General features: G+C 46.8%; 1 protein-coding gene across 4 annotated transcripts; it reads left to right on the top strand.

Moving 5' to 3' along the window:
* Nucleotides 1–968: 968 nt before the first annotated feature.
* Nucleotides 969–22,808, top strand: bbox1 (butyrobetaine (gamma), 2-oxoglutarate dioxygenase (gamma-butyrobetaine hydroxylase) 1). Of its 4 annotated transcripts, none has more exons than XM_048973762.1 (9): nt 969–1,160; nt 1,247–1,300; nt 4,376–4,834; nt 5,634–5,748; nt 13,344–13,542; nt 16,657–16,762; nt 17,351–17,547; nt 17,778–17,944; nt 18,108–19,089. In XM_048973762.1, the coding sequence occupies exons 3-9, from the start codon at nt 4,394–4,396 to the stop codon at nt 18,266–18,268; spliced, it is 1,386 nt and encodes a 461-aa protein (XP_048829719.1). In that variant the 5' UTR covers nt 969–1,160; nt 1,247–1,300; nt 4,376–4,393; the 3' UTR covers nt 18,269–19,089. The 4 variants fall into 4 exon arrangements, with proteins under 4 accessions (XP_048829719.1, XP_048829718.1, XP_048829717.1 ...); XM_048973760.1 differs by lacking the exons at nt 969–1,160; nt 1,247–1,300 and adding exons at nt 2,530–2,742; nt 22,677–22,808 and having other exon boundaries at nt 18,108–18,172; XM_048973761.1 differs by having other exon boundaries at nt 969–1,300.
* Nucleotides 22,809–24,357: the final 1,549 nt, after the last annotated feature.

Below are 24,357 nucleotides of genomic sequence, written 5' to 3'. Positions count from 1 at the left end.
CCCAACCTGTCTTTGTTATTTAAACCGTACACCGCACTGCGTTCATTCCATTCCTCCGGCACCTTGCTGCTTAACGCCTCCTCCTCCCGGCTCTGTGCCCTGGGTGACACTAGTCATTTAGTTGTAATGCTGATGGATGCATCCATCCATAACAACAGTTTCTGCAAATACGGACCCACCTTCCAGGAGGCCCAGAATAAAGTTCAACTTAATCTAAAACTTTCATGCAGGCACCTCTGAAAAGCTGATGTCTAAACATTTGTATACATCTGGTATCATTTAGGTCAGCTTATATTGCAGGAATAGTAGATTTTAAAAAGCTGTGATGTAAATGATCTACTTCCCTTATTCTGGGGTCACCTTTGCTCCTGCCTGAGCTTGGCTGGTATTCATGATTTACACTCTCTTCAAATACCTTGACAGTTCCTTGAGAAGTTTCATAGGAATTTGCTCTACAAGACTAGCAGAAGACTTGCAGGAGGAAATTAAGTTCAAAAGTTCGGATTATTTTGCAGGAAAGAAAAATTTAAAGGTGTCATTATGGGTACTAATGGCTCTAGCAGTAGACTGTAAACTGTACGTAGCTACAGACATGCTCTGGTAGGTCTCTCTAATCTTAGTTATTTCACCATTAAAAGATGTAATAAAGACATCACTCCTAAGAGCTTCTGAGACTTGTGAGTTTAACATTGAAGAGTTTAAGAACTGTCTAAAGAAGACCCATACATAGCAAAGACGGATTCTGGTCTACTGCAGACTGATGTGGATGTAAGCAGCAATGGAAAGGGTTCAAATATCACAATAACACGCACGATTCCCCCAAATGTTCATGTACATTATTAACTGGTTTATAAACAATGTTCACCTTAAACTGGTATCAGCTCTGTAACATTATGCTTAGCCATTAATCTGCATCCAACTGAGCAAGCAAGCATAACAGGTATTAAACTCCAAGTCTGTGCCTTCCAGAGACCATTAGTGAGCCAGCCGGGTGACACATTGCATGGGATTATAATTCTGATTCTAAACAGCCAGGGAGAAGCAACCACTGGTCCCATTGTTGGGAAATGGAAATCATTTACCTCTGAATCCAGTCCAGAAGGGGGAATGTAAACCCACCAAATCATGAGCAGGTGGTGTACTCAGCACCTCCTTAATCTGTAAGGGTCATCAGTAAATCAGTAAGATTAAGAGATTATATAAGAATCCAGGTCCTCAGATACTGACAGCAGTTTTATAAATCCAGCAGGAAGCTTCTGGATCTTGGACTCCTTGGATTTGTACAGAACTCAAAAGTCAGGTAAGTGGATTGATGAGAAACTACCTCAAATATATAAACACCTGAAGAGCAGCATCAATCTGATGCAGCAGATAAACGCCACGTTTTTACAACAGGGAAAGGATAAAAGTCTCACTTCTGAGCCTAGCATATTGTCATAAGAAAATTAAGAATAAAAATCGCTCCATTCATGTGCTTAAATCATTTTGTAGGGATGATGTGAATTCACTTTTATGAACACTGAATACACAGATGTTCTGTTTGATAACTGGAATGTACTGGAAGCCCGCAAAACCCGGATGAAGAGAATGACTTAGACAACTAAATGATGTGAACTAAGTTTTGAACTAAACATTTTGTCATCACTAGGACTCAGTAAAGAAGCTGATGTCTTTCTAAATAAAATATTTGTTCAATGTATACAGTTACTCTAAAATGCTAGGGAACATTTGGTGCTGGCATACATTACTGTAGTTAAACAGGCGGACTTTGTTTTATAAACTGTGCCTTTTAAACATTTGCATGTGTTGAACATGTGCAGACTATTGATGCATGTTTATATTTTAAACAATAATAAAGCAATTTGAAATGATTCTGGGATCCAGCACTTGGGGGAGTGATTATGAGAGATTTGAGGACAGGATTTCATTCCCTCCCGTTTAATGTAATGGATGCACAAGCTTAAACATTTTATGTGCATCGTAAGTGTAACAATGGACATGCTTAAAAGTTACAGACTGAAACATGAACAATGACAAAATCAGAATGTCTTGATCCTTTAGAACATGGTACAGAAAGGCTGTCTACATAGAACATGTTGAAGATAAACCTTATATGTGTGTGTGTGTGTGTGTGGGGGGGGGGGGGGGGGGGGCATAGTTACAGATTAATGGATAGGGGCTTTACTATGGGGTGCCTTAAGCAAAGACTTAAGAAAATAAATACATATTTATTTTTTAGGGCTAAAACATATTTTAAAATAGCCTTAACGACTATATATATATATATATATATATATATATATATATATATATATATATATATATAAGTGTGTGTGTGTAATATGTGTATGTTATACTATAATGATGTGACCTCAAAGGGATCGAGCGCGTTCATTGGCTTAAAGCAGGAGCCCTTGGGTTGCCAGACATGCCGCCCTAGCCATCTTTTCCTACGTTATAGACAAGCTACTTGTATATGTGCATGACATTTTGTAATTATATTTCGTTGTAGGGAAGTGTTGTAATCGTATTTATCTATATGAAACATCTAATCAGTATAGTACGTGTTTGCCCTTTTGGACCACGGTGTTATTGATGAAGTTTTTAGGTAATTCAGCGTTATCAGCTTTAAAATCCCTGCGGAACTCTGGAAACCCTCCGTGCCCTTTCTCCTACTTCTACACCCTGTCCCACGTTGTATTGTCATTAAAGACGAATTTGGGCTTTCAGATCTGGACGAAGGTAATATGAAAATTGGTTATTAATATAAAAATTTATATTTACTAACTTTTTGAAATCTCGTGCGTATCGGTGAAGTGCATTTCAATAAAAGAAAACCGCTTGTCTGAAAGGCAGAATTTTTTTATCGTCACTCACCATAACTCTGCTTCACAACAGTACAGACACGGGAAGTCAATAATTTACTAGACAGATTATGCATTCAGGTTACTCGGTAACAAAAACACTGAACGATTACGACAATTACTATTTGCAACTTAAATACACGAATTCACATGTTGATTTGCAGTATTACAGATATGCTGTGCAGGGCATGCCGGTAAAGTGCAGGATCGGTCCTAAGGACCAGCTCCGCGGCGTCGCAGTATTTATTCGCAGTAGTATGCTGGCAGGTCACTCCGCTTTGGCAGCCCGGCGGTCAGGGCTGCGCGGTGCCGGTCTCGGTCTCAGTCTCAGTATCGGTCCCAGCTGCTGTTCGCGTATTTACTGCACTTTTTCATTGAAAGCACCCGGGTGGAAATCGCCCGGAAACAGAAAGTAACGCCGGCCGGTAGTTTTCTAGCTTCTGACTTTTTTCACATATCCCTCAGATGAGCTCGTCAGTAAACTAAATAAACTTGGGTGTCCGTGAATGATGACGCTCACCATCCGACCGTCCTGTGATTAAAAGCCATTATTATGCCCGAAGCAGATGGCAGAATGAGCTAATGTTACCCGGCACCAGGAATGCTTAGTGTATTTTCATACATGCATGCATGCATACATACATACATGAAATTAAATTAAAGTAAAATAAGAAATTAAGAAAAAATGTGTATTTTCAGCATACCTCTGTCCCTGTTAGTGTGTTTTTTTTCTTTTAACAAAAAAACGGATTATTATTATTATTATTGTTGTTATTGACTGCATAAGTACCCATGTGATGGTAGATAGTTTTGACAGTCTGGAGTGTTTATACATGCAGTTAAAATTAATGTTTGCACTGTGTTGTAAGTAGAGGCGCAGCAACAGAACAGGCAAGGCAGGCCATGGCCTGGGGCCCCAAGCTGGGAGGGGGCTCCCGAGGGCGGCCGATTACATAGTACATTGCAAGAACAAACCTGCTTTATTTGTCATTCTGTTTTTCACAGAAGTGAAAAGAAAGGTCTTGTGTTTATTAAATTCTCTGTTAAATATTATAACTTTACACCTCATAATAATTTAAAGGTAATACATTTTACCATGCTGGGGGAGTTGGAGGACCCCGCAGAATTTTTTGCCTACTGCCCCCAGAGTCCCTAGAATCGCCTCTCGTTGTAACTGACACAAACTGACGTATGACAGCATGTGCTTTTTTGGTGATTAAGGCTTGTTTTAAATCCACCCCACATGCTGCCCCTGCTAGCTGCGCTTCCTCGGACCTTGATTAATGCCCTGTGACGTTCCTGTCCTTTAGTGTAAACCGATTAGTCACATAATCACACGCGTTTCTTTTTAAGGGTAATTTATTACTTTATGGGATCCTACAAATGACACAACGCCCCGGAAACCATCTGTCCTAAAGGCACAAAATTTGGTTTATGTTCAGCTTATGGCTTGGTTAATTCAGTGGGGGTACCCTGATAATAGCGTGCTTTCCTTCCCACCCCCCTCCAAGGCTGCTGAGCACCATTGCATGGTTTGGGGCCCCAGCACTGGCCACAGGATGTGGACGGCAATTCGCAGATGCTTCCCAAGGGCCATGCTGAACCCGAGGGGCTTTAGGGCCCTGCGGCAGCTGTCTGGCGGAGGTCAGGCCTCTCTGGAGATCCCGGTCTGTCCCTCCTCACGGGGGAGGTGCTACCAGCACACCCTGGCGGCTCCGCTGCCTGTGCCCCCCCAGCCCATGTGCACCCCCAGCCTAGGCATCAAACGGGCCATGTACCTGGAGCGAGAGCGCCAGCTGGAGGTAACATGGGAGGATGGCAGCAGCAGCCGTTATCCACTGATCTGGCTCAGGGATAACTGCCAGTGTGCCCAGTGCATGCTGCAGTCGGCCAGTGCCCGCAGCCTGCCCCTGTCCCACCTCGATATGGACACCGGCCTTGAGAGGGTCCTGATCACCGAGCCCTCAAAGGTAGGTGGCTTCTTTAGTGCCTGCTTAGTGTGAAACCCTCAATCTCCAGTTGCCCATCCATGTGTGGTTCCTCGATGGTGGACTGAGTTATCCATCCTCATGAGGTCATTAGAGTACCTTTCAAGGTTCGAGAAACGCCTCAAGACCCATCTGCTCCACCAGCACCTCAAGTAGCTCAGCCAACCACTGACCTGCTGCATCTTCATCTGCTAACCCGTGGTCATAGTCTCTACTGGCTTTTCTTATGTTATTGCAGTTGTTATGTAGTGTGTGGGCAGAGTGGTGGCTCTGAGGCTAGGGACTGCCAGGAGTAATTCTACTCCATTGGTCCCTTGAGCAAAACCTTTAACCTGCAAATGTTTCATCCTGGGTATGACGTTAATCTACATCCAGCCCTGCAAGCAGTTCCTCCAGCTTCCAATGAAAATTTGGGGGTTGGTGGTAGGGTTGGCATCACCTGCTGCACTCAGGTTCTCACCCCTGAAGTGGTTCATCGTGTGGTTGGTGCTGCAATGTGCTGTATCAGTGTATGCTCCTTACCTCTTCTTATGTAGGAACCTCAAAGTCCTTGTGCTGCCATTCATCTCAGTTGCTCATTTTAGATTCTTGCAGATTTTAAATATACTGTATTGTGTAGCTCTTGCTCCAGCACTAACATGCTCTCGTCACTGCTCACTCATTGGGTGCTCATCCTTCCTGTACTTAGCCCTAACTGACTCCAGGTCAGGCATGTGGTTGTGATATCCCATTGCTGCTGGAGATGTGCTGACCCGTATGACCGCCCTGCCTGCTTTCCCAGGTGTCCCTAGTGTGGCCGGACCAGCACATCAGCGAGTTCCACGCCTCCTGGCTGAAGAAGCGGTGCTTTTCCTCCAGGGCGCGCCAAGAGATGCAGGATGAGCTCTTCCTCAACCGTAAGCCTCTGACGCTCTGGGCCCTCATCACCGTAACAACCTCCCTCAGACTCTCCTCCATCCAATCATTCTATGTCTCATCTTTAGTAGTGCCTGGATATTAACACTTAAATGTTCCTAAGATGTATCCATTTATCAGCTTCATTTATTTGCTCATCCATTTTGTGCTGGATACCAGCAAGCCACAGCAGATATCCCTACTTGTCGTGGACGGGATGGGTGACTCTTCAGTCCTGTCCGCTTATTACTGGGGTAGTGTGCAGCCCACTGGGTCAAACACCATAGCAGCAACTGCTTACCCTCCAAGGCCAAATGGGAGGTGAATGGAACGAGGAAGAGCACGTCTGGGACAGAATCGAACCTCCATTCAACCGGTTCAGTTTATTTTTATCTAGCGCGTTTTGCTACACGGTTGCCCCGAGCCACTTGAGAAGAACGAGTGACAGGCCATTATTATCTTTGCCAGATAAACACCCTGAAATGTGGACCTGCCTAGCTGCTGAGTGACTCAGCTCTGGTTACAAAAACACATTTTATTTTATAAAAAACACATAACTCTTGTCCTGGAGAAGCAAAGGGTATAATTTGCCAGCCTCCGTAATCCTGCGCGTTACTCCTACCCAGTTTCTGAGCTGTGGCTGCCGTGGTTTTCACAATCACAGGGTGTTCACAATCTGCATGTGTATCAAGTTCTCATAAATTAAATGATAGAATTTGTGACCGTAGCTTAAATTTTTCCTCCTTTGACACTTTGTGATGATAAACCTCTGACAATAACACCCGCAGATTAGTTAATTTTGCAGCAACAAATAAAAGTCAACTAGTGAGACTAACCAGTGTTGGTTTTGTTCTCTGTACGCTATACAGGTACGATATGAGCGATAGGGTTGATATATTCAGACCTTCACAAGGATGCGTCTGTCTTCATTTTGGTACTGTGATGCCGTCAACGGCAAATGAGGTGCTTGGTTGTATGTGTTTGCGTGACTCAGTGGGTTACAACATTGCCTGTGATCGGAAGGTAGTTGGTTCAAATCCCAGGGTCAGCAGAGTGACATCACCTTTCGGTGCTTAACTAGATCCATAAACCTAATTGCTTCAGGGGTTGTCTGACCTTGCTTTCTGAAGATGTATGTCACTTTGGATAAAAGTGCCTGTTAAATAAATAAATAAATGTGAAAATTATGCTTGAAGAGTTGGGCCCATAAACACCTGAGAAGGGGAAGGATTTAAATGTACTATGAAGGCAGATGGAAAGGACCTTCCCAAAATGATGGCTTGAGTTACTGCTATGAGGCAGCGGGGCTGCGGCATCCAGCTGTACCCTCCGAGCTCGGGCATGTTTTACTCCTCATTATGCACTCAAAGAATTATCCGTCCGTCCTGCTTACGTCATAAAAGTCCAGAATTGCGTCGGAGTGTGTTTCCCTGCTCACTGATTTTAGAGCTGTTGTTCTGTGCTTCATTAAATCCCGTCCGGTGAGTTACAGGCCAGACGCGTCTGGAAAAGCGATTAACGTGAGCAGCATAATTCATGGAGCTTTTTGGGCAGTGGGGAATGTAGCGTGGGGGCGTGCTGGTGATGGACAAGCCCGTGAGGCCTGTGGGGTTTGGCTCGGAGCCTACAGAGGGGGTGGGGGCTGTCCAGACACCATCCCCCCCCCCCCCAAAAAAAAGCAGGATTCCTAGGGCTCCCTGGTGGATCTGCATAGCCGACTCAAAAAGCAGAGGCAGTTATCTCCATGAACCTGAGGTTGTTCAGTAAGAACGAAACCTGGTTTCTAACATCTGAGGTTCAAATCCCAATTGGCCTGTAGTGGCTGCTTGGTTTCGGGGGCAGTATGTGCTCTGTGATCAGAGGGACATCAGATATAATCGCAGACATATGTAAACACTATAAACACTATATATGACAAACAAAAAAAAAATGCCCTCACACGCAAAGAAGTGCGTATGTTCACTTAGAAGTTGTTTGCAGAACTGCAATGGAAGCAGAATTTGCCAATGAATAGATACATAGGAGATGGTAATTAGACATGGATCTTAATCTGGCGGAATGATAAATGGAAAGTACTATTTGCATGACACCCATTAATGGAAATTCACCTTATTCACAATATCGACTTACAGAAAATGTATTCATAATTAGCTAGTGTGATCTCCACTTGGGGACACCCCCTCGCATTGGGTCCGTCGGCGACGTCGGTGTGGAGCGGGCCGGGTCTCGATGGGCCTGGTTACCAGCAGTGTGGTGATCCCACAGGCCTAGAACTGCTCGCCAGCCTTTCTCCATCTGCCGCTGATTTGCATTGATAAGCATGTAATCGTATTTCACGCTGGATCAAAGGAAATGCGGTTTCAGTAGTGAAACACATTCGACAGTCAGTGTTTTCCATTTGTGCAAATTGTTCTGCATAAAAGAATGTGTGGGTTTCTGTGAATATGCATTTTAGGGTGAACAATATGACATCACCACATGTATTTCTTGGGGTTTCTTCTGAATTCAACCATGTGACTTTACTTTTCACCATCAAACTGTGGCCCAGATCAGGGCCGATATATGGGTTGTGTGGCCCCTGGGCAAAACGTTCGCGAGGGCCCCCCACCACCACCACAACCACCACCACAATTCAAGGGCCCTTGGCAGCCAAACGCCCTCCCTATAGGATCAGGGGCCCTTGTAGGCAGAAGATCAAAGACTGTAGGCCCTCTAAAATAGACAAACGAAAATACATTGTTGATAAGCATTGCAAATTGTTTTTGGGCTAGGGGCCCCACGGGCCCCCTGCACCCCAAGGGCCCCTGGGCAGCAGCCCCGCTGGCCCGGTCCGTAATCCGTCCCTGGCCCAGATAGTGGTGTATGTCCCAAATGTAGGGTTTGGTGTGTACCCTGAGTTGGCCTCTTTAATTCATCCCGTGCAGACAATCATTTTATTGGATGTCATGATGCCAGTCGACCGGTAGGTGATATGGCAATTATTGAGTCACACTAAGCTGGAGGCGTGATGCTAGGGCACTCTTAGTCAAGCAAACTGATCAGAGATTGTGAAATATCCAGATTTTTGGAGGTGTGATCCTTCCAGGCCTTTTATGTAAGTGCTTTGGGAATAGCACCTCCTGCTGTATGTACTGTAACATGCTCCTTGATTTCACTACTTGATTGCCTTCCTCACTTCCTCCATGCAGCTGATTTTGGTGCTCATGTGACCTGCATACAGTGTATGCTCCTCAGCTTTGCTTTCCCCTCATCCTGGCCCCTTTTTGGGGACGCTCCTGTTTTAGCTGGTGTTCCCTTCTGTGACTGGCTTATGACATCGTGACTTGGTCATCCCACGCGAGTGTCGCTGGGGAAAAACACCCTACAAAGTGTTTTACAGATGTCTGTGCAAGGGGCCATGCTGATTCAGGGGATTATGGCCCCCTGCTATTCAAGCTTCCTTCCCCAGGCCCCCAGCAGGCCCCCGGGCCACCCTCTCTAAGGGACTCCCCTCCTTCTGTCTGCGGTTCTGCTGGCGGCTGAAGAGAGGGAGAGAGAGTCTTGCAGGACATGTTTTTCCTGAGTGAATTTTCTTGTACATAATTAGACTTTTTAGTCAGACGAAACTAGGGCTGATTTACAGTGATGTCAGTGTCCCTAGGGGGCCACAGTGTGAAGGGGAGGGTGGGCTCCCCGACGGCTCCAGTCCTGTTGGGTTGCCGACGAGCAGCCGCCTGCGGTCTGCACACAGCCTCCGTGGCTGCGGTAATGTGCCGCTGGTTTCTGATTGGCTACTCAAACCCGCAGCTGAGCCCTTGGTGACCCAGCCCCTTTCCCAGGCAGCTACGCTCACCAAGAATCAAACTGAGTGAAGGCTGAGCTCCTGTCAGGAACGTGTTACATAACAAGACGTGTGGGGGGTCGTAAGACCAAATACTCTGTGTGTCGTGTCTGTTTACTGGCTGTGATCGCTTCGTTTTCTGTGCTTCTTGGGAAAGCAGCTGCTGTCCATCACGAAACACCTCCCTCATCTGCAGCTGCTCCTCCACATCTTCAGCACATATACACCACGCCCTCCACACCTCCTCCGCGCTCCTCCCTACTCCTCACACACCCGCATGCACGCTTAGCACACAGGTGTGTATGCGCTTAGCGCACGTGCCTCTGCTTAGTGTCTTAAATTAAGTCATGCGGGGATTTTTCACAGTTTTCCTGTCTAAATAAATCAATTTTCTCTGTATTTGTATCGGCAGTGTTTTAAGGCCAAGTCTCCAGTTTAAAAATGTAAACAAAGCCAAAAGAATTTCAGCAATAGCCATTATATTTATGTTTTTGGTTTACAGTTGTCAATAAAACTGATTTTTCTCTGTTTAGGAGCCACTGAGGTGCCAGTGTTATTGACAGACAGTGACTGTACTCAGTAACTGCGCTGGTAACATTTACAGCTCTTAGCGGCTGATTGGTTTGTAATGAAATTGCGTGTTTTGGCCACTGCGCGTGCTTGTTGGAATCTCCCATGCTGAGATTGTCTTTAAGTTTTATAACCAAGTCGAAAAGGAAATCAGGCAGTTTCTTTGGGGAGGTAGTGTGAGATCCAGAAGGGCTGTAGGTCATGTCTGACCTATAATGTAGATCAGAGTTTAATACAATTAAAGTTTGTGGATATAGGCAGAACCTTCATGTTGCATCCTGGCTGGGGACCTTACCGTTGGCAATATACTTTAAAATATGTTTGTTTTCTTCCTTTAGGCCTGAGAGTCGTGTCAGTAAAACTGAAGTTAGCATCTGTGAGCAATTAGGCTCCGTTTTGCGCTGGTGATGCATCATTCTGCAGTCCTACAGGAGGACGCTGCTGATTTTGAGACTGCAGGCGCTTTTAATAAGGTTATGCGAAAACCACTCTGGCTTACGTCATCAAAGGATGCTTTTGTAGGAATGGGGGTCAGTATTAATAATGTGGCCTTGGTGATCAGCTCATTATTTAACCTTTTGTTGGCCATTTGGTAAAGACCACGCTTTCCAGATTAAGGTGGGTTTAGGTAAAGGGGAGGGGTTCTCTTTAAGTTCATCACTCTTCAGTAAACTCACGTCTCTGACTATTCTTGTGCTTCACTTGACATTTTATTTATTTAGCAGGTGCTTTATACAAAATGGCGTACCTTTGGGCAAAGCAGGCTTAGCCAGTCCCCGGGGTGGAGTTAAAGACCAAGGCCGAGGGCGAAATCCTACTGCAGGCGCTGGGACTTGAACCTGCGGCTCAGGAATCACAGGCACAGAAGCCTAAACCGCTGAGCCACGCGGCGCCCCTGTGGATGCTGGGATATCTTAGATATGTGTCATTAAAGGAAGTCGAGCCTTTAAGGGATTCTCTCACTCCTTCACCCATTATACTCTGGCCTGCCCCCCCTCGCTCGCTGCCTCAGTGTAATATTATTCAGGACTTTTCTCCTGGAGTCTGTGGACCGTAGATAAGCCAGATCTTGATGACAGCTGTTTGTAAAAATGTGTCCCATTTTAAACCTTGGCGTCGAGTACTTTCAGTATCCACTGCTGTAGTGCAACATTAGGAGAGTTTTATATATATATATCAAAGCTTTGAATTCTACTTTAGTTCTTTATTGACTTGGATATTTATCAGGAGAAATTGAGGTTAAATGCATAATTTAAGGGTACGACAGCAGGACCTGCTCTTGGGAACTGAAAGCAGTGTTTGTGCAAGTCTGTCCTTAAACTTTGCCTGGGCCTCAAAAATGCATCAGAGCCGAAAGCGAAAATCACAAAACCGCTGAGAATTTATGTGCCGCTGATCTACATGATTTTGTTTTTCTGCCTCCAGAACATCGACATTGACAACTGGAAAAAAATACCCTTGATGATATTAACACCATTTTGACAAATTAGATTTTCCAGTCTTTCTGGCTTGACGGGAATTTGGCTCCTGAATTTCAGCGTTGGGAGACAACGCGGTCTTGTTCGATTTAACATGGCAAGTGGCGTGAAGGTCGCTGATTAGCATAGGCGAGGCATTCGGAGGGCCTTCTGCCGCCGGCTGTGGGTGCGAGCGACAGGCAACAGCCCTGGACTGTGTGTGTTCAGTTTAACCTACATTTTGAGGTTTTTTTCAGTACATTTCCATGAAAAGTGTCTGAATTCGTCCTGTGAGGCCCCGGGAGAAAGCGGTTGGTGTTCAGGGGGGTGAGGGGGGGCTTTGTGGAAGCCGAAAGTGCCAGGACCAGTGTGGCCAGTGAAAGGGGGGCTTGTACCAGGAGAGAGTAGCCTGCATGGAAAACACACCCACCCCCGCACGCCGAGCGAGTGGAAGGATCGATTACACTGAGAGTCAGCTCCGACGTCCTCTCAGGAAATCTCCACATCTCCCTTTGAAACGCCGCGGGGGGGCGGGGGGCGGGGGGGCTCTAATGCTTTTCATTTGTCTTACTGCTGAGTTTGAGAAATTTCAAGGAGAGGAAATGCCGAAGTGCATTCTGGGAAAATGGCCTGTCCGCCCGTGGCAGAGCTGCACAACCGTCACATTTTTCTGCGTCTGGCTTCCCTGAGTGCCCCAATCCCCACCCCACCCCCCCCCTCGCTCGGAGACTGTGGCCCCGGCTGCTCACTGTTTTGATGGGAAATGCTTCCCAGCTGGCCTTCGCTGGGATGGGGGCACGTGACCATGCCACACGTCTGCTGTTATGTAAGACTGAAAGCTTGCTGCTCGTCCCTTCGGGCGAGCGAGAGGACGATCCAGCGTGGGTTTTTTGGGGATTGTCTGTCCCAGCTTCTCGCCAGACTTTCGGGAATTTCCTGCATCCCAGGACCGATTAACAGGGAGGAAAACAAAGGCATGAACCTGACGCTGAAAACACAGCAGGGAATCCGGCAGGGATTCCAGGGGCCTGTGACAGACTGTCACCGATTCACTTCTTCTGGGGGGTTTTATTTGCGTACAGATAAAAGTTATCATAGTGCTTATAAAAGTTATCGGCATCATTATCTGCCCTTCTGAGGAGTGTAGCCCTGCCCACTGCACTGTACTGGCTGCCATCTGTGCTAAAGGCAGATGCTAATTAAAAAGTGTGAAATATTACATCGTTACTTATTTACATAAAACCACGAGTCCAAATTGGCAGGTTTTGAATGCATCTACAGTCTCCATCATCTCTCCAGAGCTCTTCTATCCACAGTCTCCTTTAACTTTTCAGATCATTATGAAAATCTGTTTTCCACTCCCACGTACAGTCTGAAGGAACTCAATAACGTCCCAAATCAGCAGTTTGGACCACGTGCCACATCATCTTGTGCCTCTTTAAACAAACGTGCAGCTTGCTGTTACACAGAATGCTGTCATAGGATTAAGTGCCGTGTCAGATCCGAGTAAGATTCTTATCCATCCCAATGTGGTTTTATGGAAGGCTTCATTCTGCTGTGTCAGCTTCCACGAGCTGCTGCCTTTCCCCACAGTAATATCCTGTCGCTCTTTTTTTCATTAGTAAAACATGCTGTTCTGTATGTCCCTGACCGTGTGATCAGTGTGTGTTTCTGTGATGGTTTTTCTGAGTGCCTCTGATGACATCGCCGATGACTTTCCTGACCGTCTCTCTCTTCTCCTTCCTCCCAGAGCGAGTCTACTGGGGCTCCGAGCTGCAGCTCCCCACCACCAGCTTCCAGGAGGTTCTCCATGATGACAAAACCGCACTGGCCTGGCTTGCCACCCTGCGACGCACTGGCATAGTCTACCTGAAGGGGGCATCGCTGGAGCAAGGTCAGGTGGCCAAATTGAGCCAGAGGATTGGCTACCTTAGGCTGACTTTCTACGGGTGAGCGTGCCCTTCTGTTTTACACGGAGCTTGTGAAATCGGCCACTTTGACCGGCGTCCGCGGTTTTCCCGTCTGCCAAAGAACTAAAAAATATATATATTTTTTTAAATACCAATAGCATCTTGTTGCCTTTGTTTTTTTTGTAGTTAACTGTAAACCTGCGCAGTGTCTGTGTCTGCTACATACCAACTTTGCCAGAGCTGCTCGGTTTTTGCGTCAATGAGCTCCATCCCCACGGCCAAGATGCGTCCAGGCCTGTCGGTGATGTCTGCCGCTGCGATCGCCAGCTCTGGCGTTTCCTCTGACATGCCCTTTGCGGTTAATTTGTAGATTTCCGTCCTGGTAATAACGTGCTTGTAGTTAGCTGGTTTTTGACAGGGTAAAGATCTTGGGGTGACAGTTGGAGCCAGAAAAGTCCATAATTTTCTTCCTGCTACTTACACTAAAAATATTTTTATAACAATTTGTACCAATCAAAAAGTCAGTCACAGCGCAACTAATCTTGGCATGACTTATGGACTTTTTAATCACCGAATTTGAACATTGTCCTTTGGATTTAACGTGCATGTTTTGAAATTTACCCACAATGCTTCAGTGGATACGGTGATGAGGTTTCAGTTGCCTTCACGGTGCATGATGAACTGCCCTGTTGGCAGGATGTGTCTCACAGCGGGGAGACGTTCGCAAAGGACCTCTGTGGGGAAAAACCTCCTTCTGCCATGAAGAAAAATTTGATTTATCTCCTTATGTCACTTCAAAAAAATCCCGTGTTTGCATGCCGTGAGCCGACCGCTCTATTAAGAGCAGATGTCTGAAGCTGTAGGTGAGCCGTGTGTGTTTCTGTTTGGTCATCGTTGCTAGGTGTGCGTCTGTGCGGATTGATGGCATGTGTGTGGAGATTCCGGACACCTGCCCTTTGGGATAGCGACCCCACCATGGGCGAGTTCAGGGATGATGTTTCCCCCCCCCCCCCACCCCCCCGGACCTGTCAGCAGCAGGACCGTGCACCACTAACAAATCGCAGTCTTCACAGTTGTTACTGGCAGCTGGAAAACGACGTCTGTCTTTTCCGTTTAAAACGTCTGCTGTCACATTACCTGAGTTTCGTGTGCTTTTCCTAGTTCTCTTTAATAGTGTCTGACAGGAAATCGGATGTTTTTCTGCTCATTCTTTTACATAAATAACTCCCTACTGCAAACCTGCTCCCTTTCCAGCATTATCTGGCATGGAAGTGATTTCGGAATGATAACCAAGAAAAACTGACATCATGAGTAGAACATATGAGAGTAAAGCTGTTCGGTTCTTGTTTATTTAAAAAAGTGTCTGCGTTTCTATAGCATGAGAAGGGGCTTTCAGCATATCTGTGTATTTCTGTGTGTGTGTTTGTGTTTCAGTGTGTGTCTGTCTGTGGTGTATGTGTGCGTGTCTGTCTGTCTGTCTGTCTGTCTGTGTGTGAGTGTTTGTCTGTTTTTTCGCCTTCTGTTCATTCTGATCTACCTCTGAATCCGTGTGAGGGACTGAGTTTCCTTGCGGAAAGCGGCCCACAATGCACTGCATGCCGCACTGAAAAACACCAGATGTTACGGCACGAAAACACAGACGAGCATAAACAATCAGCAGGGTTCTCAGAGTGTGGTGGAGAGCATCCAGGCTGGGGACCGTCATCATCATCAGTCAGGAGTCAGAGATGGGACGTGTGAGAGCGCTGGGAAAACCTCAGAAGAATCCGGAATAAGTGACCGGTGTCCCTGTCATAGACCCTCTGAGGAGCGGCACGTCTGATCTCCACGAGGCACGTTTGCGCAGAGCTCTTGTTTTGCAGGAACAATGATCATTCCGACCAGCAGGGGGAGGCATGGCGGAAGCGAGTGGTGAGGCAGGCAGTGTTGGCTGTGGTACCTGTGGCTGCAGTGGGGGGGTGGGTGGCACTCTGCTCCCACAGCACGTTAAAGCACGGAAGCTGTAACGGGGGGGCCGGGGAGCAGGCGGAGTCTGGAGGCAGTGGGTCTGGGTTTTATTGCCGGTCTTCGGTTTGTGGTCAGAGCCCAGTTCAGTCACTCTTGGTCAGCTTTCTAAGCATGACGTTCCTTCACAAGTTAATCTCTGCTGTTACAATCCAGCAGTCACGCCATAAACCCACATCATCCATACGCTACAGTCTGAAGACAGTCTGTGAAACATGTTGTCATGCAGATTTTTTTTGTTTAATTTCAAGTGCAGGTTTTCAATACAAGTTTGTCCCAAAACTTCCTCTGTACTCAGTTGTTACTCTTTGCTACTGTTTACTTTGTGGTGCATTGTGGGTAACTGAGAGGTGAAGGTGTCTCATTCCTGCCTGCATTGTTTTCGGTCCCTTCGCTTCTGGGATAAGGCACGGAATCTTGCTCATGGCTGTCTCCCTCCAGGGGGTCCCAGCCAGCTCTCAGGTCCAACGGCAGGCTCGCTCCATAAAGCAACAGCGCCCCCTGGCGTCACTGCCTCTTTTCAAAACTCGCTTGGTTTTCTGCTCTCTTTGATATCTTGAGATTCGTATTAGGGGATGATCTCTCCAAAGCCTCAGAAGTGATAAAAACTGAATCACCGTAAAGCGAAGGCTTGAAACTCACAGCCGACCCATGACGCTTGTGTCTGAGAGCGTGTGTTTGAGCTCTGTTACAGTCATCTGGAAGAACATTTAATCCACAGGGTCTCTGGGAGTTTAACATGAGTTTGCAGGGGCGCCATGTGTGTCATTAGCAGTTATATCCACTGTGAGACAGCTGTAGCGGCTTAACACACAGCACAGCGCTACTGTTGTCCACAAAACCACAAGTGATCTTTTAAAACATCTTCAGCTCTTGGCATTACATGGCTGCCTCGCTTCGCTCCCTGAAAAGCTGTTTGCGTTGTTAAACGGGGATGTTGAGCGCTTAAGCTCTGGGTTTAAGGTGCAGACTTTTGCATGATTAAACATTAAAATGGCTGAAAGCTGTGGGAGAAATCACACCGTTGACGGATCGAAGCAGAGGCAGAGGGAGAAAGTGAATTCCCGAAACTCGTTTTATACCCCCCATAAACCCTGCTGGCTGTGGGATATCGTTTTGGCTACATCTGTCTGTCGTTTCTGTCTGCAGGCACACGTGGCAGGTCCAGGACAAGCCAACAGCCAACAATGTAGCCTACACCTCTGGAGACCTTAGCCTGCACACGGACTACCCCGCCCTGCACCACCCACCGGGCGTGAGTGAGCGTGCGAACAGGCTCACACACGCACACACTGAACAAAACATCCTGTTCTTAATCTGTCCTCCATAAAGCAAGAAAACATCTTGGAAAACCCAACATAGCATGATTAAAGTAATTTATTTTAGCAGCTAAAGTAGTATTTCCCAACCTGGTCCTCAGGGACCCACAGCTGGTCCACATTTTTACTCCCTCTGAGTTCCGTGTCAGACAGTACACATTTTTGCTCCCTCCCAGCTCCCATGAGACTGTGGGTCCCCAAGGGGCTGCATTAGGAAACACCGCTTTAAAGCCTTAATGTCGCATATAGTTACAGTACAATCGTTTTGTTGAGCCTGTGCTAATTTTGCTGAGCCTTTGCAGTCCAGCTCTAACCGTCATCCCTTCGAGAAATGAGCCTCTTAAGGTCCCAAGCCTCCATTCTGCTGTTTGGAAAATGGCTATTAGCTGTTTTGATGAGGCACATGATATGATACAAACTGTTATAGTCTTTGATATTGTAGTACAGTCTATAATACTGTAACTTTCTTTAAGAGCCACTGTGTTGTTATTCACCATCCCCCCCTCCTCTGCGTGGGGCTCCAGGTGCAGTTTCTGCACTGTCTCAGCCAGGCCCAGCAGGGCGGCGACAACGAGGTGGTCGACGGCTTCCACGTGGCCTACCAGCTGCGGCAGCAGAACCCGGAAGCCTTCCGGATCCTCTCCTCGCTCCGGGTGGACTTCACCGACACCGGCTCGGATTACTGCGACTTCGCCGTGCAGTCGAAGCACCGCATCATCGAGTGAGGCCCCTTTACCTGCCCGCTGTTTATTCGCCTGCCGTTCTCATACTTTTGCTCGCACGTCAGTGAGACTCATTGACTGATTTTCTGCGATCGTTTATAAAAAAACCCGACTGCTGTAGAACTTGGTGAGAATGTACCTCTTTGACTGTTTTGAATTAACGGCAGCTTATGCGTATATGTACTATATGAACTCAGGAATGCCGTGATTCTGCCCCCTCGCTCCGCAGTGTCGACTCTGAAGGGCAGGTTGTGAGGATCAACTACAACAACGCTACCCGAGACTCAGTGTTGGACCTGCCTCTGGAGCAGGTCCAGCCTTTCTACTCGTCCCTGAGAGCCTATGTGGACCTCATGACCCGGCCCGAGAACGTGGTCACCTACAGGATGGAGCCGGGTCAGTACCCCCGCCTCTCGTGAAGCGTGTCTGATTTTAGCCGTGTCCCTCCGAACTTTAGCTCCTGCTCCTCTGAACGTCGGCTGAGACGGAGCTGCGTGGTTAGTCTGCCTCACGGCTGGATACCCGCCACCTAACCTACCACTCTCACCCGTGTTCACAGGAGACATCATCACCTTCGATAACTGGAGGCTGCTGCACGGACGGCGCACCTACACGTCCGATCCGGTGAGGCCGCGACACCTGGAGGGGGCGTACCTGGACTGGGACGAGGTCATGTCTCGCCTTCGACTCCTGCGTAGGGCCGTCTACGGGGGGTGCTGACAGGTTGCTTTTAATAAACAAGGAGATCCCACACCCCCATGCAGGACACAATGTTCATTTCTAAGGATGGAGCGTTAAGGCCACACCCACCTTCCTCAGTCACCTGCACGCTCGGAGTGCCTTTCCTCTGAGGTCACCCCTCTGCCGCGGATCGGTCCGGACCCCCGACCCCATCGGGCTTGGGGCCCAGCTCCTTACGCATTGCATTGTGGGTGATGCTTTTTGCGTGAATGTATGCAGGATCCACTCCCACTCAAGTGGTTCCCAAATAATAGCATTTTTCTGTATTTCATTAAGGGATTTTGGTTAGTTTTATGGCGTCGTCTTAATACTTAACATGGGCTGTTTGAATGTAGTAGTATGATTTTGAATAAGATGATATGAGGATATATAGGAAATATTTCCAGGTCTTAAATTAATTCTTATAAAATCAGCTATTTTATGCGAGTTTAAAATGCATAATTTTAAAATAACACCAAGTATATTTTTATTTAAATTACGTGAGATCAGTTAAAATATACCATTTTAATTTTCAAACAACAATAATTGTTTCTTGTATGTAATGTTGGAAATCCATGTATGTCTGTAGAACATGACTTTTGTAAATCGAGATCCCTCAGCACATGTACAATGCAATACCTAACAATGCAATACCTAACAATGCAATACCTAACAATGCAAAACCAGAGAATATTTATGGCGTATATATGAATTATGCAATACCTCATCTATTTTTTATACAGACAGAGATGCACATAAAGACTCGTGGGTGAAATGTGTCGTATGATGTATAAGGGTCATTAAAATCATTTACTGTTGAATTCTTGATTCTGATTGGTCACATAGGTGTTGATTAATTGTCCATAATCGCACACGTAGTGCTGGCCAGACAAGACAGAGTAGTAAATCAACATACTATTATAATCTCCAGCTGTAATGCATGTTGCTGAATGGAAAGAATAAAGACAGAGAAATGACTAAAAATCACTTAGACAGTAACAGTGCTTCAGACACTAATTACACTAATTACGCTGGGTACTGTAACACAGCTGAAGACCAGGAGGTACTTAAAGCGAAATTAGTTAATTACTGAATATATATGTACAGTTCTTTTCCTCCGCAGCTGTGTGTTTAAAACATGTAATGCACGACTTGGGAGCTCATTTATGCTATTTATCCCACGATTACAACACATTTGGCTTGAAAGTTTGTATCTAAAGACTGGCTTTTGGGCTTTCCCACAGAAAACCTGTGCCCATGGGTGTTGGACGAGCCCTGTGTTAACTCTGTACCCTGCTATGGGTGTGGGATGAGCCCCTATGCTGACAGCTCCTGGCGCCAGTATGGATGTAGGACGGGCCCCTATATTAATTGAGCTATGGGCGCTGGTATAGATGTAGGATGACCCTCCCTCTCTCTCTCTCTCTCTCTCTCTCTCTCTCTCTCACTCTTTCTCTCTCTCCTTCCCTCTACATACACATCTGGCCAGGTAGTATCAGAAAAACAGTATATAAGTCTATTGTGATGATTATTGACATTTGTGCCACTCATGCGGCGCCACCCAGTGGAGTAGCCTGGCATCTGAAACTTGGCTGTGCTTGGTAGCTGAAGCTGTACTGAGCTGTGGCTAAAATGGTTTGTCTTAGTACAAATCCTACAAAGGACCACAAGGTGGCAGCATTACAATATCAAAGAAAGTAGTGATACTAAAAATGTGTGAACATGAACCCATTTGCCTTCACCCTGGATGGGATGCCAGTCCATCACAGGGCACGGGGCTGGGTACACCCTGGACGGGATGCCAGTCCATCACAGGGCACGGGGCTGGGTACACCCTGGACGGGATGCCAGTCCATCACAGGGCACGGGGCTGGGTACACCCTGGACGGGATGCCAGTCCATCACAGGGCACGGGGCTGGGTACACCCTGGATGGGATGCCAGTCCATCACAGGGCACGGGGCTGGGTACATACTGGATGGGATGCCAGTCCATCACAGGGCACGCACCTGGGTACACCCTGGATGGGATGCCAGTCCATCACAGGGCACATTAACACACTAGAGGGTGGTAAGCCAAACTGCATGGGGAGAACATGCAACCATGTAAACTCCACACATACAACCACACAGTCCATTTGCTCATATATTTATGGCGACTCTCCATTCATTTAGGCATAATCCCAAGAATAACAACCTCAACCATAAGTAGCCAAACAAAATACAAGACTATTTTATCTCTTTGATCGCAGTCACAGATTACAAGGTAAAAAGTATCAGTCCCCACAATGTAATATATAAAAAAATCACACACAGACAGGATTCATGCGCACAGCCCTTGTAACGTGGTCACAGCACTACTCACTGCCACTGTGACACCTTAAGCTCCAAATGTACACATGCAAAGAGAGCAAAGGACCGGGAAGTTACTGTAAAACCTAAATGTTCAGAGACCAGAGGGGATAGCAGAATGTCTGACAGATCAGTGGTCACTGTCTTGTCAGAGTCTTATCTGGTTATAATGGGGTGCCTGGGAGTGGAAGGACGTTGGGGTTAAATCCCAGAGTCAGCACATGTGATGTCACCATCGGACGCCTGAGCAGGACCCTTATTGCCCAAGTGCTCCAGGGACAGACTGACTCTGTGTCCTCAAACCTGTCACTGCTCCCCACAAAGGGCTCTCAGACGCGCCTCCATGGAGCGATCAGCAGGCCTTTGGCCCAGTGAGTTTTAAAGCCTTGTTTTGCTCTTCCTTAGTCAGGAAGAGTGACAGCTTAACAACACACCCCTTCCACACGCCGGAACTCTCCTGCAGCCCCACCTGACCTGTTATCATCATGCTGGGTACATCTCTGGTCGGCATAGCAACAGAATCACATGACCCGGGGGGCTGACAGTGAGAAATGGGTCGATTGACAGAATGTGCAATCTGCCTTCGGAAGTTGGGGGGGTGGGGTGGGGGGGGGGGGCAGGACTATGGTGACACAAAGAGAAAGAATCTGCTGGATTCGCTGAGGAAGTCAAACATCAACAAGTTTAGGGGTCCGGGGATTTATGCAAATAGGATTCTGAGTCATACGGCTGAGACCAAACAGGGGACAGACACAACTGATGGATGTTTACATTCACAGTGATAGTGTGACAAGTCCTGTGCTCTGACATGTAGGGGCAAGTTCCATGCTGAGGCTATGACAGTCATGTAGAGGGGATGAGGAGAGAGAGGAAGAGAGGAAGGGAAACAGCAGTCAGACGAGGCAGGAAAGACGAGAGCGAGCAGCAGCTCACTCCAAACGTGCTTCTTACTGCTAGATAACAGCAGCTGTTGTCATGGCCGCCTCTTATGCTGTCGTTGCTGGAGTCTGAAAGAGCCGAGCTTTTGCCTTCAGGTTCTCCCTGCGGATAGAGCGTTACGCTGCTCCTTCAGCGAGAGACAGTGCATCCATCATGTAAGGAGGAAGGCTTTCACAAGTCCTTCATTCTGTCTGCCATTACACTTCGTAACGGTCGTCCGAAGTCAATTCATTTTTCCAACTGACAGTATCTACTGCATAGAAGTGTGCAGCTTAGGTGGTTAGATCGGCTGCCTAGTAAATAGGAACCCATGGGTTTGAATCAAAGAGGTTCCTGGGTCATTTCAATGTGGGAATGAAATGGTTCAGTGTTCCCTTATGTGGAAGGTAGTGGGAGTGATGTCTGGATTCTCCAGTCCGGGGGGGGGGGGGGGGTGAGGGGCTTGGCAGGCTAAGTTTCTGCACTCGTAATCTGGGGCATCTGATGTGAGATGGGAGTCCACCAACCACAGCCTCAGTCCTTCCCAGCTTGCTAATTGCTGTTCTTGGGCACTCCAAGGATTGCAGGTGAGATGACACATCCTTCTAGGCCTTCAGCACACCCTCTCATTTGTTGGTAGATGCCTTCACAAATATGCAGCTGCTAGATTGTTCTATGAACTGGATGAAGCTGCAAAGCATTTTGGGCTGGTACTGTCCGCATGGACCCTTTGGCAAACCGTTTGAGTTTCCACCCCTTAGCGATCCAGTGTTTGTTTCAAAAATACTTTTGTTTTCTGTGTTTGTGTTGGTGCTCCAGAAAATCTTCAGCAGATGTTTCCACACCTTATCAATGATTCAGCTTAATTACTAATGACGCACGTTTCTTCTCCTCGGTCACATTGTGGGGCACTGTTTCAAAATGTGCTTGTTGTTATGCTTTGTGTCTGTACAAATGGTTGTGTAAGACTCTAGCTTAATCCCAAGGCACCAAGATCAGCTCCAAACCAGCCTGTAATGCCAATAATCACAAACAAATCACATGTCAGTGCCACTTCTCTGCCCCTGGAAGGCATCACTCCTCAGTTGCTCTCAGGCTCCTCCCTGGATCCCCCCAGTAACTCCTCTGCTTCCCCCATAGGCTTGCTGTTCTTCTTCCTGAGCCGATGCCCCATCCCACATCCACCTGCGCTGGACTGTGGGCCGTCCTACTTGCCTCTGGACAATTGCACATCCATCACACTGCATTGTGGGCCACCCCACTCATCGCTGGTACGTCGTGTATCCACCTGCACTGCATTGTGGGCCGCTCTCCTGCGTCTGGCCAATTATACATCCACCTGCACTGCATTATGGGTGTAAAAGGTGTCTAATCTCAGGTGTCTGGTAATCGTCATTGGAGACCAGGCTGCTGATGCTTGGATCCCAACAGATGGCCTTAGAGTGTTTCTGATCCGTAGCCCTCGCAAGCCACCAGCAAGCTTAAATATCATCCTGTCACAGCCATTTATTGAAGAGTCCTCAGACTATATCGTCTTCATACTGGATTATTAATCTTAAATCTCATGCGTAAATCATGTGTTTTACGAGGGGCCCCCTATTGGCCATAAACAGTTCCTTCACTAAACATTAAATAAACAGATTATTTATTTGGGAGATGCTGAAGCAGCGTGTTATGCTAACCAGCTAGCTAGCTGACTGTACTTGCTAGCAATTTATTTTGTTTTTGAAACATCTGACTTTTTCAGTGAGGCTCCAGAAAGATGATTGTGTCGTTCACTGTTTGGGGATGCAGGGACGAAGAGGTTAGTGAGGTGGTGTGAGATGAAAAAACTAAAAATGCAAAAACTCTTGTATTTTGCTTGGTTACTTATGGTTATGGTTGGGGCAGGGTGGGGGTTAAGGTTGTCATAGTTAGCGTTAGCATTTTTCCCATAGAAGTGGATGAGCAGACCCCATGAGGATAGGTATACCCTACACATGCGTGCGTGCGCGTGTGTGTGTGTGTGTGTGTGTGTGTGTGTGTGTGTGTGTGTGTGTGTGTGTGTGTGTGTGTGTATGTATACACACATAATGCTAAATGCAGTATGCAGTAAGATGGACCAATTATGGCTATTCTTGTTGGTGTATTCATACATTGTGTATACCTAAAAATATGACCATATTAAATACTGACTGAGAAATGATTTTCTGTATGAGTGAAGTTCCAGTTACTAAACACAGATTAAAAAGGTGGAGATACCCTGTGTGAATATAAACATTTCATAGTAAATAAGTTATTTGCAATTGCTTAGGGATATGAATGCTTCATGATGATGTTGCTTTAATAATGTGAGGATGCTTCAGTGACCTTTACAAAAGCGTTAAAGCTCACGAATGACAACGTCTTGAACACGGAACCTGCTCAGTCCCGCTGGGAGTTAATGAGGCGTCTCTCAGAACAGACGCTGGGCCATGATGGAGGGAAGGAGGCCTCAGGATGGGGACAGGAAATGAGCGTGTGGAGGGGGCCGCTGAGCACGGAGCAACCCCAGCCCCAAGCCCGGCTCCACAGCCTGCTTCCTGTCTGAGGGACTTGCCGGGTCTTTGCTGCTTAGTGCTGCACCTACAAAGCACATCTTCATGTTAGCCTACATCCTCAAGCCTCGTATTGTAGCAACAAAAATATCACTGTGATTAAGCTACATGACTGTTCACACCTTCACCATGTAGCCCTTCAAAACTGCTTATATAATTTAAAACAAAGCAGCACATGTATATTTTAGAAAACAGAGACAGAAGAACAGGGACAGACAAATAACTCACGGTGACTCAGACTGTGT

This window comes from Brienomyrus brachyistius, chromosome 13, assembly GCF_023856365.1.
Source record: "Brienomyrus brachyistius isolate T26 chromosome 13, BBRACH_0.4, whole genome shotgun sequence".
Taxonomy (NCBI): domain Eukaryota; kingdom Metazoa; phylum Chordata; class Actinopteri; order Osteoglossiformes; family Mormyridae; genus Brienomyrus; species Brienomyrus brachyistius.
Note: the sequence above shows the minus strand (reverse complement) of the source record. Positions and strands in the feature narration are given on the sequence as shown.